At 41.3% G+C, this 17005-nt stretch overlaps 1 protein-coding gene across 2 annotated transcripts in view; it reads right to left on the minus strand.

Moving 5' to 3' along the window:
- The window catches only part of DOCK8 (dedicator of cytokinesis 8), a 97290-nt gene extending 80311 nt beyond the window's left edge, over positions 1-16979 (minus strand). Inside the window, exon 1 of one of the 2 annotated variants that reach the window (XM_061475843.1) lies at positions 16856-16979. In XM_061475843.1, the coding sequence (XP_061331827.1) occupies positions 16856-16947 (92 nt within the window). In that variant the 5' untranslated portion in view covers positions 16948-16979. Of the gene's footprint in view, positions 1-16339; positions 16810-16855 lie in introns of those variants that run through there. The other variant, XM_061475844.1, reaches the window with a different exon arrangement.
- Between the last annotated feature and the right edge of the window lie 26 nt (positions 16980-17005).

The following is a 17005-nucleotide window of genomic DNA, read 5'->3' on the forward strand; positions in this document are numbered from 1 at the left end:
GAAATACAAATAGGGAAATATGCGGTCTACATAAATAGCCATGCCACAGAAGAGTCTCTGAGAGAGTATACTGGGACACTTAACAACAAAGTACCGTAAGTGAGGAAAAAGAGAAGTTATTTCTATTTATCTAAGCCAATGAGACAGTACTAAGAGTACCACACAGTAAATCAAATTTACATTTTCAAAAGACAGCAGTTAGCATGCTAAAAATCTGATAAGGAAGACCTGTGAGGAAAGACTGAAAAACATAGATGTGTTACAGAAGAGATTACTGCATTGCCATCAACTGTATAAAAGGTAGCAAGCTGTAATTAAAACAGTGAGCAGTTCATGTCTATAAGGGGAAGAAGAAATAATCTGCTTAAAGAGAGGCAAGAAAGATGTAATAAGCTATTAAGAAAAATGTTCCCTCTGTAACCACAGCAAGACACTGGAAGTGGCCATTTGGTGGTGCCATAGTGACAACAGCACACTAGTGTCATAAATTATGCCTCCGAACTACCTAGAGAACAGCATCTGGGCAAATGCAAGCTTTTCAGAGACCTGCAATGGAACTCAGCATTGTTAATATTTCTACAGACCTCCCATGTTTGCTGTTTTCCTTTTTTTTTTTTTTTTGAAAAACAGGAAATGCTAGCTGAAAAGGAAAAGGTGAAGTTTAGGGGAGTTTTTGTTCATATAAGTCACTGCTGTATTTGCTGAATTCACAGTAAGCCAGTGTTTACATGGCATGGGGCAAGACAGTGTAAATCTGAGGAAAGATGGGAAATGATGGCAGCACAAAGCTTTTCTGGATTGTTTAGATCCTTGTCTGCTCCATGGTGTTGGAGCAAAATAACGTCAATTGAAATTCACTGTTCCACTCTGTGTTTCCTTGGGCCTACGTGAATGTCAATGCCATACTCCTCTGGTATTAATCTCAAAAAAGTCAGAACTCACCAGTCTTACTGATCCACCTAGATGTGACTGGAGGGCAGCCAAAAAAAATCAAACCCCAAGCAAACCCCCCCAGCGCTGCTTAATCAGAATTGCACCAATGTCTGCCCCACTGGTAGATGCAGTCCTCCAGCAATACTCTTGAATTGCTATCAAAAAGTTGACACATAGTCTTGTATTTCACCGACTCTCCAAGGCAAAATGTACTGTTTGCATAATATATTAAAACAGTGTAACCAAAGTAACAGCACCTGCAGGTTCTTAAAATAAATGTAACTTGGTCGAATTCCGAGTTGTTTCTCAGGGCACAGCTCATTGCAGTATAGGGGACTTAGAGATTTGGGTTATTGGTTGGGCCTAGATGAGGTATCAGGAAGGGAAGGTAAAATAGCCATTTATTTTACTAACGTAAGTAAATTATGTCAGTAAAATAAGTTAACATAAGTTAGATCTGTGCAGGACACTGCTGGGTTCTATAATTAAAATTATAGAAATGCTCATAAGGCATAAAGCTCTGTAGTTTCACTGAAAATTCTGCTCAACAATATAGTTATTTAAAGTACACAGTTTAAAAGCAGGCGCAATGGGTATTTTGCTAGTATGTAGGTAATATGAAAACTTATACACGGAACAGCGATATATAAATATAAGAAAACAGAGAGAGATCAGCTTTAAAGATAGAAACTTCATGAGAAAAAACCTGATTTTGTAAGCATACTTCATGTACCTAGTAAATCAAGTTATCCAAAGTTACCTACTATAACAAGTTACCTATTAGGGGAACGCAGGAAGAGTAATCCTCAGCACCCTTACAATCCCTTCCAGCAGACTCTGAGGAACAGTAAATTGTTCTCTGCAAGAGCTGCATACACAATTAGACAGCAATGAAAGACTGAAAAAACTGAAATAAATAGAGACTGCAAGAACTATCCCCGAAGATGGAGAAACAGTCACATTTAAATGTATACAGATGGCAAAATTATAAAGTAAAATAGTGAAAACTTTTGCTGAACAGGTAAAATATTCTGTCTTGGCTACCCTGAGGAATAATCCCTTTCATCTGACACTGACATAGAAAATTCTCAACTAGCTTTTCTTCTTTTTCTTCTTCACCTAACATGAAACTTCTCTAGTCACAACTTAAAATGAGCAATAAAAAAATCTGGAAGAGAAAAACCTAACAACTCCCTAACCCCCCCCCTTCACTCCCACACACAAACACATACAAAGTTTTGGGCAACAATACAGACCTTTAACTAGCAAATATGGGAATCTTGCTTAGAAGTCCTTTTGTACCACCAGTGGAACTGCCTGCCTTTCTTCTAAGTTTCTAATTAGTCCATAAGGCACCAGAGCTCTGCTTCATTAATCAGTGTTTACAGCAGTGGTTGATCTGAACTGGCTGCTACTTCTTTGATGGCTCGGATAGGTGATACACCCTATGGTACACCCATTTTTTAGGGGTCTACTACGTTAAGACTGTGTATCAGCTAAGGCAATAAAGATCTTATTTGAGACAATTGAAATTTAATTGCAATCTTCTCAAAGGAGATGATGCAGGAACAAAGAAAGATGTCTAGAAGAGAAAATCATGAACTTTGTTATGGTGGCAGCTTGTTACAAAGTAAAATGGGCAAGAAGTCCATTTTTATTTGAGTCACAGGTCACGTATACCATTCATTCAGTGAAGATTTTTCAGTGCCGCTCAGTTGCGCTGTTTCTCCCTCAGAAAGACACATAAGCACACTTCAAAATGAATTCCCTAGTCCTGGTATTGGAGGAAAAGGTTAACCATATTTTCATGCACACAAAGGAACTGAAGACTTGGAATCCTGTCCTTGTGAATCATGCTTTTAATAACTGTGATATGGGAGATTTCAAAAGCATTAGTGATCATACATGCCATCTTCCTTTTATACTGTGACTTGAAATGTAGTAGAAATATATCAGTTTGCACTTTTAGACTTTTGTGTTCTTTGCACTATCCCACCAGTTCACAACTGGGTAATTATGAAACAAATGCAAGGATTTGTCTTTCAGCTCATATGCATTACCTGAACTTCACAATAACTTCACTGAGAAAGTGCTACCATAAAGCTGACCATTTTGCAAAATCCAGCCCAATTTTTAATAGTTTGTGTTTTATTTTTACTTTCTTCCAAACAAGCATTAATAATAAATGTAAAAAGATAAAAGTCAGACATAAAGAATAATAAGGAAGACAATATAAATATTATTTTAGGGATTTTTTTCTTTTTGCTATTAGAGGGTTGTTTTTATTTTTATCATGGTCACATTTGGCATTTTTATCAACAAGGAAAAAAATGAAATGTGTATTTTGCCTCTTTCATGACCGACAAAATCAAAGAAATTTACAATATATTCCCAGGTGGGTCTTTAACACTGGGAGTATTTCAAAAGCCAAAGAATGAAATAATGAAAGAGGCACAGAACTGGACAAATAATTTGTGTTAATATTTTGGTCCCCCATTTCCTAAGAACACAGATTTGTGGAGCTTCAGTGTCACCTTTCCGTAAGAGGAAAACGATTAACTTTTTCTTTTTCCCAGTTTCTTCTCAGAATAACATTTTTTCTTTAGAGCTGTAATTTAACTAGAAAATGTAGTATCTTTTATTAGGGCAATATACCTGAAAATAACATGGCCCAATTTTAAGAACATGAAGAGGAACTGACATTTTTAGAACACGGAATTTTGATTTTACTTTGGTGGGAGACAGAGCAGTAACTAAGATACACTAGAAACCTGGATCTTCCACTCACACTTTTAAAAATAAGAATATCCACAGAATCCAACAACTATGTTGTTAAAAAGAATATATTTTTGTGTCTGCCGGCTATCACTACAGGTACAAATTCCATTCTCTCACAAACACATTTGGATGATGCAAGACATTTTATATCATAAGTTACAAATTAAATTTCACTTTGCAATTCACCTGGAATATTTCAAGCTTGGGGAAAGGTTAAATTTTACTCTAACAATGTTCTAAATATGAAGTTTTGTTATTATAATGACTGCAAAGATAGAATTGCAAAATTTTGATCGTGTGACAACTGAAATAAAATCTACTCTTACCTAATCTACTTTGCTTGACTTTAGGGAAAATACTAGTATGAAGTCCAGGTGTGCTGACTCCTTTATAAAAAGTCTCCAGGTTTTTATTATTGAAGCTCAGGAAACTGCATGATTCATCATGTATTCTATAAAGATCTTGAGGAAAAATATTGTGGATGTTCTATCTGAACTTGGCCCAAAGACTGATCTAGGCCTGGACCTATTTTTTGTAACTGCATTCATGACAGCAAGCATTTAGAGTGAGTACGTCATGAGGTAAGCACTTTTCACAGGCTATACTTTTTCCTCTTGCTACAGATAAAACTATAGTCTAGCGAGTGGTTTTCAAATCAAATTAAAAAAAAAAATCAAGTCAGAATAAAAAAAATAAAGGAAAAACTACGCTGAACTCTGCTCATGAACTGTAATTTTTAATGACCATAAAACCTAAAAGCAGTAGAGAGCATAAAATACAACATTAAATATTTCCTCCTTGCTGGTTTGCACTTCATGTCTGAACATGAAGACTCTTTGGAAAGATAAAAAAAGAATATTCATATGTGGGACCTCATGGACATAAAGATATTTTTCATTTCCAGCTATGTTTTTCTTGAGTAAACTTTGGATTTCCTGCATTATAAAAAAATACACTCATCATAAACTTCAGCCGAGACTTCACAATGCATGTAGACATCTGAAGTCTACAAGGGACATAAGATCTTAAAGAAGGATTTTAAAATGCAGTTTTTCTGCTCAGAGCCTAAAGTTCCATTCCTGCTCACCAGCCACCTTCCTGAGACAAAGCAAAAGCTTCAGTACGTTAATTATGTAGCAGGGGTTATTATGTCTGATTCATAATGTATAACACCAGTCTTCAACAACTGTAATAAGAAATAGATGGCTATATTTCAAACACAACTTGAGTACACAGTCAGATGAAAAGATTAGCTTCCTGCTAACAACAGCAGTCAATACCGTCTGTCTCAACAGTAACAACAGTATTCTGCTTGCACAACCAACTGTTCTCTAAATGCTTTGTTTCTACAGCTGCCTTCTTGCTGATGAAAAGTACACCTGTATTATGGAGCCTATCTTTTCTGCAGTTGTAATTTTTCATTGAGATTTGGCTGGATGGGCCTGTGTTTGTCATCAACTACTTAAGTGACTACTATCACCTTGATTGTATAGCAGGCAGACATAAAGTGTGGGGTAAACAACACAAACCAAAAGTAAATCACTGTGAATAACCGAAGGCATTAGTACCCTCCGAAAAGTAGTTAAGAGGACATTTTCTTATGCTTTCTTTCCTGCTTCCTAAAAGTTAGATGTATTTGAGGCAGGAAATGTTGTAATTTTTTGCCCAGTGTACAGAGGAAAGGTCTGTGCTTTTAGTCTTTGCAATGGACAATAGGATGTCAACTCCAGTAAAAACTGAATAAGCTCATCTTTGAAAAATGAACATTTACGTAGAGGAGTCTATATTAGCATTATGAATTAATGTCCTATAGCATAACCTTGATACATGATACTGCTTTCTTCCACTGCTAGAGGAGGAAATAAGGTTTACAGTTTCCCATCAGAATTAGAAACATCTTAAGGACACACACAGAGTTTTGAACAAACAAACATGGATTTGTGCATTATTTGCATTTCTTTTTATTAGTTTTGTGCTTATATAAAACATGACAGTTTTATTTAAGCTGAGTCTACATCAAACATTATAGCAGTGTTCCTCCTTTCACACAGTTGTCTCTTCTATGGCCTCCAGCTACATTCTAGCTCATATGATCTACAGCACAACTCACTCCTAGTGAATTACAGAGGCTGTGTGGATGCAGACAGGCTATGATATAGTTGGGTTTAAATGCAACAATCATCAAATCAGAACGTGAGATGCAAATCAGCTGATACTGGTTTGAGTTATACATAGTGACCTGTCAAACCATATACTTGCTTAGATTTGTCCTTTGCTGGAGTGTAGTTGTAAAACACGTTAGGAAACCCTGCACTAACATAAATTTCGCCTAATCTGAACACTCACACTAGCAAAGGCAAATGAACTATCTTTAGGACAGAAGAAAACATAACTTTACAAGCACTAGGAAGTTTCCTCTATTATCTTTAGAGCTGTTTACAATATTTACAATAGATAGTACCCATCCCTAGCCTACTTTAATATTCTTGACTTTGTGGTAGATTTAGAAGATTGTTATTCCTGCAAGTTACATCTCTTCCTTGGAGTGGAGAAGTACCTTTTCTTTTCTGCTCACTCAGATTGCCTTGAATCCAGAAAGTGGTGGGATGGAAGGTAAAGCACCTATGTGCAGAGGCTGCCATGCGAACTAGCCTTTATGACTAGTGTATGAAGAAGTGGAGCTTCCTGTCTTCTTCCTATGCACCTGCTTTAGAGCCGTGTACAATCTACTCCTTATGCTGAATACAAATCCGGAAGACACCAAGACAATAATGCCATAAAAAGCTGGGAGAAATTAGTTTACAGCAAGTCAGGAACACAGGAGTGATTTTTTTCTGGGAAGAAGTAACACATAGGAGATTGGGCTCTTCATACGTCTAAAGGAAACATGTCTAAAGCTGGTGAAGTACGAGCTGGATGAGCAGACAATGAGTTGGACAAAAATTATACAAAAGACCTTTAAGATCATCAAGTCCAACCACTACGTGAGGACTGCCAAGTCCACCAAAACCATCATTAATGATCTGGATGATGGGGCACAGTGCACCCTCATTAAGATTGCTAATGACACAGACCTGTGAGGAGTGGATGATGCACCAGAGTGCCATGCTTGACTTCCAGAGAGCCCGCAACAGGGTATAGAAATGGGATGACAGGAGCCTTGTGAAATTCATCAAGGAAAAGTGCAAAGCCCTGCACCTGGAACATCCTCATGCACCAATTTATCATGGCCATGCAGCTGAAAAAACTTTGCAGAAAAGGACCCAAAAGAACTAGAGGACCATGACCATTTTAGTCCTATGACACTATGACTTCAATCAAGTTGCACATGAGACAGCAATATGCCCTGGCAGCAAAGGCTACTGTTATCCTGGGGTGCACTAGGGAGAGTATTGCCAGCAGGTTGAAGAGCTTCCTTCTCCTCTGCTCAGTGCTGGTGAGACATAGAATCATAGAATGGTTAGGGTTGGAAAGGACCTTAAGATCATCTAGTTCCAAACTCCTGCCATGGGCAGGGACACCTCACACTAACCATGTCATCCAGGGCTCTGTCCAACCTGGCCTTGAACACTGTCAGGGATGGAGCATTTACAACTTCCTTAGGGAACCTATTCCAGTGCCTCACCACCCTTACAGGAAAGAACTTCTTCCTTGTATCCAATCTAAACTTCCCCTGTTTAAGTTTTAACCCATTACCCCTTGTCCTGTCACTACAGTCCCTAATGAAGAGTCCCTCCCCAGCATTCTTGTAAGCCCCCTCAGATACTGGAAGGCTGCTATGAGGTCTCCATGCAGCCTTCTCTTCTCCAGGCTGAACAGCCCCAACTTTCTCAGCCTGTCTTCATATGGGAGGTGCTCCAGTCCCCTGAGCATCCTCGTGGTCCTCCTCTGGACTTGCTCCAACAGTTCCATGTCCTTTTTATGCTGAGGACACCAGAACTGCACACAATACTCCAGGTGAGGTCTCACAAGAGCAGAATAGAGGGACAGGGTCACCTCCTTTGACCTGCTGGTCACGCTCCTCTTGATGCAGCCCAGGATACGGTTGGCTTTCTGGGGTGCAAGCACACACTGAAGCTGGCTCTTGTTCATTTTCTTATTGACCAACACCCCCAAGTCCTTCTCTGCAGGGCCACTCTGAATCTCTTCTCTGCCCAAGCTGTAGCTGTGCCTGGGATTGCTCCGACTCAGGTGTAGGACCTTGCACTTGGCATGGTTAAACTTCATAAGGTTGGCATCAGCCCACCTCACAAGCATGTCAAGGTCCCTCTGGATGGCATTCCTTCCCTCCAGGGTATCAACCGAACCACACAGCTTGGTGTCATCAACAGACTTGCTGAGGGCGCACTCAATTCCGCTGTCCATGTCAGCGACAAAGATGTTGAAAAAAACCGGTCCCAACACTCATCCCCTGATGATAGTTACTGGTCTCCAGCCAGACATTGAGCCATTGACCATAACTCTTTGCGTGCGGCCATCCAGCCAGTTCTTTATCCACCAAATGGTCCACCTATCAAATTGATGTCTCTCCAATTTAGAGACAAGGATGTCGTGCGGGACAGTGTCGAACGCTTTACACAAGTCCAGGTAGATGACATCAACTGCTCTACCCCTGTCCATCAGTTCTGTAGCCCCATCAGAGAAGGCCACCAAATTGGTCAGGCAGGATTTCCCCTTAGTGAAGCCATGCTGGCTGTCACCAAGCACATTGTTATTTTTCGTGTACCTTAGCATGCCTTCCAGGAGAATCTGCTCCAAGATTTTGCCAGGCACAGACATGACTGGGTTCTGGGCGCAAGTCTGGGCCCCCCAATACAAGACAGGCATAGATATATTGAAGAGAGACCCATCAAGGGTAACAAAGCTGCTGAAGAGACTGGTGCATCACTCCAGTGAGGAAAGGCTGAGACAACTGGGACTGTTCAGCCTGGAGAAAGGAAGGCTCAGGGGTGACCTCCTCTATGGGTACAAATATCTGATGGGAGAGCACAAAAAAGATGGAGCCAAGCTCTTTGCAGTGGTGGCCAGTATGAGGAACAGAGGCAATGGGCACAAGCTGAAACAGAGGAAGTTACTGCTGAAATGCTTTTTTTACTATGAGGGTTACTGATCCCTGGCACAGATTGCCCAGAGATGTTGTTGAATCTACCTCCTTGGAAATCTTCAACAGCTAGGACATGGTCCTAGGAAGCCAGCTCTAAGTGGCTCTGCTTGAGCAGAGGGGTTGGACAAAATGACCTCCAGAGGTCCTCTCCAACCTCAGTCATTCTGTGATTCTGTGAAAGAAATGAGCAGATACTTTGGTCAGTCTGTAATCTACCCCTGTAAAACAGAAATGGAAGACACATGCTTTGGCAATTGGGAAAAAAAGCCACATGTTTGACCCAGCTGAAGAACTAAAAAAAAAATGAATACAAAAATTAATTAGGGTTAAAAAAAGTGTAAAGATATTCCTGAAAGACAACCATTCCAGTATTTCTTGAAGGTAAATAAAAAGGCTCTCAAACAAAACAAGTATGAAGGAACAAGACTAGTCAGCATTACCTTAGTGCCCAGTAAGATCATGGAACAGATTCTCCTGGAAGTTATGTTGATCATTTGGAATATAGGGAGGTGATTAAAGCCAGACAGTGTGGCTTCACCTAGGACAAATTGGGCCTGACTAATCTGGTGGCCTTCTACAATGGAGTGACTGCATCAGTAGACAAGGGAAGAGCAAGATGTCATCTGCTTGGACTTCAGTATGGTCCCCCACAACTTTCTTACATCTAAATTGGAGAAACATGGATTTGATGCATGGATTGTTAGTTGGAAAGGAACTAACTGAATGGATGCATCTAAAGAGTTACAGTAAACAGCTCAATGTCCAAATGGAAACCAGTAACGAGTGGTGTTCCTCAAGGGTTAGTACAAGGAGCAATACAATTTAATATCTTCATTAATGACACAGATAGTGGGACTGAGTGCACCCTCAGCTAGTTTGCAGACAACATCAAGCTGAGTACTGCAGTTGAGACGCTAGAGGGAAGGGATGCCAGAGGGACTGTGACAGGCTGGAGAGGTGGGCCCATGTGAAGTTCAACCAGGCCAAGTGCAAGGTCCTGCACCTGGGTCAGGGCAATTCCCAAGATTGGTACAGGCTCGGTGATGAACGCTTTGAGAGCAGCCCTGAGAAGAAGGACTTGAGGATATTGGTGGGAGAAAAATCGGATGTGAGCCGGCAATGTGTGTTTGCAGCCCAGAAAGCCAACTGTATCCTGGGTTGCAGAAAATGAAGCATGATCAGCAGATTGAGGGAGGTAATTACCCCTCTATTCTGCTCTGTGACACCTCACGTGGAGTACTGCGTTCAGCTCTGCGGCCCCTAGATACAAGACAGATATGGACCTGTTAGGGAAGGTGCAGAGGAGGGCCACAAAAATGATCAGATGGCTGGAACACCTCCTCTATGGAGAAAGGCTGAAAGAGCTGGGATTGTTCAGCCTGGGGAAGAGAAGGCCCCTGGGAGACTTTTAGTAACCTTTCAGTGATGAAAGGAGGATTATAAGAAAGATGGAAAGAGACTTTTTTAGCCTATAGTGACAGGACAAGGAACAATGGTTTTAAACCAGAAGAGGATAGACTGAGACTAGATATAAGGAAAATATTATTTATGATGAGAGTGATGAGGCACTGGAACTGGGTGATGAGAAGCTGTGGCTGCCCTATCCCTGGCAGTGTTGAAAACCAGGCTGGATGGGGCTTTTAGCAACCTGGTCTAGTGGAAGATACCCCTGCCATGGCAGGGGGGTTTGACTATGGGACTGTTGAAGGTCATTTCCAACTCAAGCCTTTCTATCGTATTAAGATGCCAACCTGGTCTTTATATTCCCTTGTCGTGGTTTAAACGCAGTTGGCAAGTCAGCCACGCAGTCTCTCTCTCACCACCTGCACCCCCCACTTCTTGCCCTCCCCCTGCTCCCGGAGGGATGGGGAGGAGAATCAAAAGAATGCAACTCCCATGGGTTGAGATAAGAACAGTCCAGTAACTAAGGTATAACACAAACCACTGCTGCTACCACCAATAATAATAATGAGAAGGGAAATAACAAGGGAGGAGAATACAACACCTCACTACCCGCCGACCAATAACACCCAGCCCGACCGAGTACCGACCGATACCTAGTCCAACCCCGCAGTGAGCTAGCCCTTCTGGGTAACTCTTACTTACATCCTGGGCATGACGTGCTGTGGTATGGAATACTTCTTTGGCTAGCTTGGGCCAGGTGTCCTGTCTCTGCTTCCTCTTGGCTTTCCCTCCTCCCTGGCAGAGCATGAGACTCACAAAGTCCTTGGTCAAACTAAACATTTGAGCAGTAACTAAAAACATCGGTGTTATCAGTGCTGTTCCCAGGCCAAAAGTCAAGAACACAGCGCTGCACCAGCTATTAAGAAGGAGAAAAAATGACTGCTACTGCTGAACCCAGGACATCATTGCACATGCAACTCCAAGTAATTTTCTCCAAAGGATTTAAAAAATCAGCTTCTCATTTATTTTATGGAAGACTTAAGGAAACTGGCCATTTACTATAAACTTTCTAACATACTGTTATACGTAACATATGAAACATACATCCTACATTTTTATCTTTAACCTTTGATTAGTGTTTAATATTCTTTAACCTTTGATTCGTGTTTAATATTAATATTAGTGTTTAATGTTAGTGATGGTTTTAAACTTAAAGACAAACACAAACCCACTACTATTTCACACATACAGTATGTAAGTAGTCTTTTCCCACAGCAGTGTCAAATTGGAATTTTTTAACCTTTCTTAAAAGCCATAGTGCACTGTGCATTAAAATCCATAGGGTATGCATTTTAGATTAATTCAAATGGTTTGTTATTTGATTGCTTGAAAAAAACTGTCTTGAATATAAATCTGCAAAAACTAACTTGAGTTATCCCCACTTAGACAGATTCCCTGGGTGCAACTCATGAGAGTAAAGCAGGATTCAACTCCTTCATCAAGTGTGCTGTCCTCTCTCTCTTGAATTAGGCTGACTCAGTAAAAACAAGCACAGGATTTTTAATACTATCACTGTCCTGACATCACATATTATAAGGCTATGGCTCAATGTCATACTTGGTAAGAAGCAGCTTTTAAAAGTTGATAAAGTATGAATGTGCTTTTTAGGTATGCAGCAAACACATGGAAAATTACTTTGCTATTAGAAGACTGGTAATTTTATTTAGGTCTTTTCCAACCCTAAATATTTAATGATTCTATGTAAGAAACTGACTATGAAAATTTACTACATCTTTTTAAAAATGCACTGTATCTTTATACTTACTACGTACATTGCACATACAAAGGACTGAGCTTCTCCCTGCTGTTGATTTAATAAATTCCGAGTTTAAAAAGAAAAAAATAATTAAAAGAAATAGCTTGGCCTATATACGAGTCTGGACAATGCTTTTTAAAAGTAATTACCGTTTTATTATATCTATATACCAAGGGTTTTATTAAAATTCAATCAAAAAATGCTGGCCTCAGCTCTATAAGCACTGAACAGAAATCTGCTATCAGGGTACATAGGAAGAGGCCTGTTCTGCCACTGAAACCGTTTTGCACTGTACCTGACCCCACTGCAACAGCCTTTGCCATTTAGGGTAATTTCTCGTGAACCTTCAGAACTGAGACTTCATACAATGTAAAACCCAAGCTCACCTCTTTATTTCAGGCAGAAATAATTTATTGTTATAATTATTGTAAAGTAGAATTGATGGTATTATTTGAGAATTAGGTAGGGGTTTGACTTTTATACTAGGCTTTTAAAAATTTGAAATCATTGCTTTGAAATTAAATCTTAGCTTTAATTTAAAGCTAATTGTTTGCTTTAATATTGGTAATGTCAGTTGTTTGGGTTTTTTTTTAATAAGAATCTATGCATGTAAACTCATCCTTAAGTACACTTGTTAAAACTAGAACAGGAAAAAAAAAAAATTTGTTTGGCAACTGGACAATTTCAGGGACAAGGAAATGCAATGAGAGAAGTAAATGCTAAAAATTTGTTTCATAACACTTGTAAAGTGCAGACATTGGTTGTCTGTAGAGACACCTGAGGAGTATGTCTACTGGGAGGGTTTTTAATTGCATGAGTTGCATGACTGAAAACTAACTGATCTGTTAGAGAGCTGCATTGCTGCTCTTGATAGTTTTCTGTTTTGCAATATATGTGTTGAAATGTTTTGGATGTATAGCACTGGTGGCCAGAGTTCCAGGTGGGTACCTAAAGCCCAGCTTTCTTCATCTGAAGTCAAAACAAGTAACTACTATTGTGAGATCAATGTGGAAGATAAAATAGTAAACAACACTACCTAAATAAAAGCAATAAAAATAGAAAATCTCTTCCGTAATGCTGTGTTTATCCTAACACGCTGCTGAGGCAAACTGATTAAAATTCAGGTTTTGTGGTCTCTCAGACATACACTGCTCAGCTGGTGCATGTTAGAGCCCACACTTTCAGCAACGATGACCTGTTTTTTTTCATCAGTTTATGAAATTATTTTTCAACTTTCTTGGTTTCTGGGTAAAATACTCTGACTGGGAAGTACAACCTTTACACACTATCTCAGACTCGACTCAACAAGGATGATTTGCTTGTCCATGTCCCATTCTGGCTTCCAAACACCACAGACACCTAACCATCTTGAAGAGAACCATAAAGGTCTCTTACTGCTGCACATTAGTGGAGGTTTTCTTCCCCTTCCCGTGTTCAGTGCAGGAAGTGATTTGGAAAGACAGTTACAACTTTTAAGTCACTAACTTTCAAGTGATACTTTAGGATTCATTTTGAAGAACATATAAAGTTGGACTGGAATTTAATTTATCACATAATAAAAAAAAATAAATTGTTATTTGACAAGGATGCTCTTTGAGTTTCTGCAAAATTTTCAGCAACTTATCTCTGGGTGATAGTGGTAGGAATGCTGCCTAGCATGAGGGACACTAAACTAACATGGGGGCTCCTTCACTCCTAGGTATGAGATGAACATTGTTGCACATAGAAGTTATCCCATTAAAACAGAAGGAACTACTCTCATACATGCATTAAAAACATATATGCAAGTCTCTGCAGGATTACAAAAGGCAGGAAGCAACAGGCTGGGGCAACAGACACCAGATGGGTGAAAGGAAGAGTAAAGTGATAGGAAGACATGGTTATGTGGGCAGGTTGCGTATGCAGCTTACAAGTCTGAAGGCAGCTGAAGGCCTGATTTTAAAGTTTGACCTGGTTTTAAACAAATGTGATGCTTTTCATGTAACAGCTGTTCCAGAAGCACCTGCAGTTCCAGTGCTCATGATCAATAACTCACACTAACTTTAAATCATGGTGAGACCACTTACACAACATTTTGGATGATAACACTGCTATTTTTCTATAGGACAGTGTTCAGCATAGTTCATGCTTCACCAGATACACCAGGGTACACCTTAAATAGCTTGCAGGGAGGCAGCTGATGTACTGATGAAGCAATACAGAGCCTAATGTTCTGGTGGTCCTCATAAAATCAGAATATAGCTTTGCCAAGTCACTGGTGAGAGAAAGAGTGAGGAAGAGCTTGCATGCAAATCTGTAGTGAATGGAGAGTAATTATATAGGATTAGTAGCAATATACAGTAATAACTCCTGTAAATGCCTTGCCAGGAACATCAAACTTTCCATAAAAGCTGAATTTTTAACAAGTAAACTCAGGAACTCTGAAGAAAGAGGAGCAAAATTTTACAGCTGTAAATAACCCTTTTGTGCATAGGCAAGAAAGTTAACACTGACCTATTACTTTATTTTGAAAATTACTTCCAAAAAAAAAAAACCCCAAACCACCACATTAAAAACTTTGCCCATGAAGATGTATCACTCCACGGTCAGTAGAGCAAACTGCACCTAAGTCATGTAAACATGACCCCGTCCTTTTGAAGAAAGGGCAACATAATGTTCTCTTTGCGAATATATGTAATTTCTACCATACAATGCAGAACATAGTATTTTTACTTGCAAAATAAATATGCAGACTGTTAAACTGAAATCGTATTCAGAACATGATGAATAACATATTTGAACATTTTATTTAGTACAAGAAGTACTGAGAATTTCACTATTGAGTCAAAAGAAATCTAAAAAATTATAACTTTGGCTTAATTTCAAATCTTTTTACTAGAAAAAATTTTGTAAGCCCTTGTGAAATGAAGCCAGATTAATTGTTATGATTCCACTACTTTGTAAGGCTCTAGTCATGCAGATGAACAGTGACCATCACCACAGCTGGGAAAAGCTGCCAAAAGACTAACCCTAAAAATAGGAAGAAAGAAAATAACCCAACCCTGTAAATAACAGACAGTTATGCTCTTTATTCAAGCAAGTGTTCAAATGATCAGGAGTTGTGGCAGGATCCTGTAGTGAACTGCTCATCTGATGGCTTCTCAATATGACGTTTTACTCTAGTGAATATACTACCATATATTTGTAATTAATTCCCAAAGGACATAGAAAGGTACAGTGATGCGCATTCTGCCATGGGAAAGGCACATCAGAGCTAATTTTATCCTCTGTAACTGCAAACCCCATGCCTTCCAATAAATTGCTGAGGAGGTGGAGTTTCTTTGCATACTTTTCTCTCTGGCACAGAGACTTATCCTCAGTTTAAATTACCATTATGCTATTTGTTCTTCTATGTGTCAGCAAACTCAGTTACCTTGTACTTACAGCAACACCCTGGAAACACAGTTTTTGCCTCAGATGACAAGACTTGAAAAGGAGGCCTGTGTTTTCCTTTAATCTAACAATATGAAAATAATTGTCTTGTTTTTTGTTGTTGTTTTTTTTTTTTACCGCCAGCCACCACAGAACACAGACCGGCTGAGTAGTCAGCACTCCCCTGGGAAAGGCACCAAAGCCCAGCAAAGAGCAAGCTCAGTAGCAGGAATATGGTGCTCCAACCGCTGAACTCGAATTTATCTGGTTTTGGGAGGGAAGAGGAGAGGTAAATTTATTTTCCATCATCAGGAGGGTATTTTCTTTCCATAGGTGAAAGGGGGGGGGGGGAGACAAAAAAAAACAAATCAGGCATGTACGCCACTGCAGTATCGATGCGCTACATAAACCACTCATTTCCTAGGAGCGCTAATTCAGGCACCAGGTCGTTTTGACTGTTCGTGCGGAGCAGGAGCCCCAACCCTCCGCTCGCCTCCAGGCGCCTCGGGGGTTGCTCGGAGAGAGCAGACAGGGAAAAAACCTGCTGGGGTGAGACTGGACGTTTCCTCCCTTCCAGAGGACGTGAACCCAGAGCTGGCCCCGTCTCTGTACACTTCGTGAGCGTAAACTGTACTGCAGAAGCGCACCCGAGAGAGGCACCTCTGCGGACGGTTGCAGACCGGCGGGACGCCCCAAGGGTCGCCGCTTGCGGCGCCAGGAGCCGTCGGGCGGAGCCGCTGTGCCCGCTCCAGGTGCCCGTCCTCCCGGCTATCGGGAGCAGGTGTCCCGGAGAGGAGCCGACACTCCTGCAGCCCGCTTGCCTGCCTTGGCCTGATCTCAGGATGAGGCTGGCGAGGGGTAGTTGCGAGGTAGGAGGAAAGCGTCTTCCTTACCTGCTGATTTTCAGGGCGAACGCCCTCCTGTCCGCGGCGGGTAAAGTCGCCATGCGGGAGAGCAGCCGCGGGTGCCGGCTGCCGACGAGGACGGACGCCGGCTGCACGCACGAAGGGCGGCTTTATTTCATCTTATTTTTGTTTACTGCATGCTCCGGGCTAACCCCCCGACAGTCTGCTGACAGTTCTGGCTGACAGCTCTGGCTGACAGCTTCCGCATTTCACCTTCCTCACTGAAATCGCTCAGAGTGGGAGGAGGGATCTGCCCTTCTGCACAGCTGGCGTCTCAGCCCTGCCACTGCCTGGCCCGCCGGGCCCCGGTACCCGCGCCTTGCCCCGGTGGCCCCTGCAGGCTGCCTGCCGCGGAGCGCCCTGGCACAGGGCAGGAACTTCCCCCCCCCCCAAGCTTAACACAGGCGACCCCGAACCGCCGGTAGGTATTTTGAAGAGAAGCAGCAGGTAAGGCAAGCATTTCAGCAAGCGCAGTGAGGAAGGAGGAGGAAAAGAGCCTTGTACCTGTGAACGTGCGCAGCGGCGGAAATCCTTGCACATCGCCCCAACCCTTTTCCTTTTGGAAAGCTCGCTGCGGCTGTCACACCCTCCACCATTCCCGCCCGGGCCGAGGGCAGCTCTGGAGAGCCAAGCCGGGAAGCAGTGGGCGAGACT

Source organism: Pezoporus flaviventris, unplaced genomic scaffold (genome assembly GCF_033815535.1).
Source record: "Pezoporus flaviventris isolate CSIRO_AGI_PZ_B2104156 unplaced genomic scaffold, CSIRO_AGI_Pfla_v1 ptg000090l, whole genome shotgun sequence".
Classification (NCBI taxonomy): Eukaryota; Metazoa; Chordata; class Aves; order Psittaciformes; family Psittacidae; genus Pezoporus; species Pezoporus flaviventris.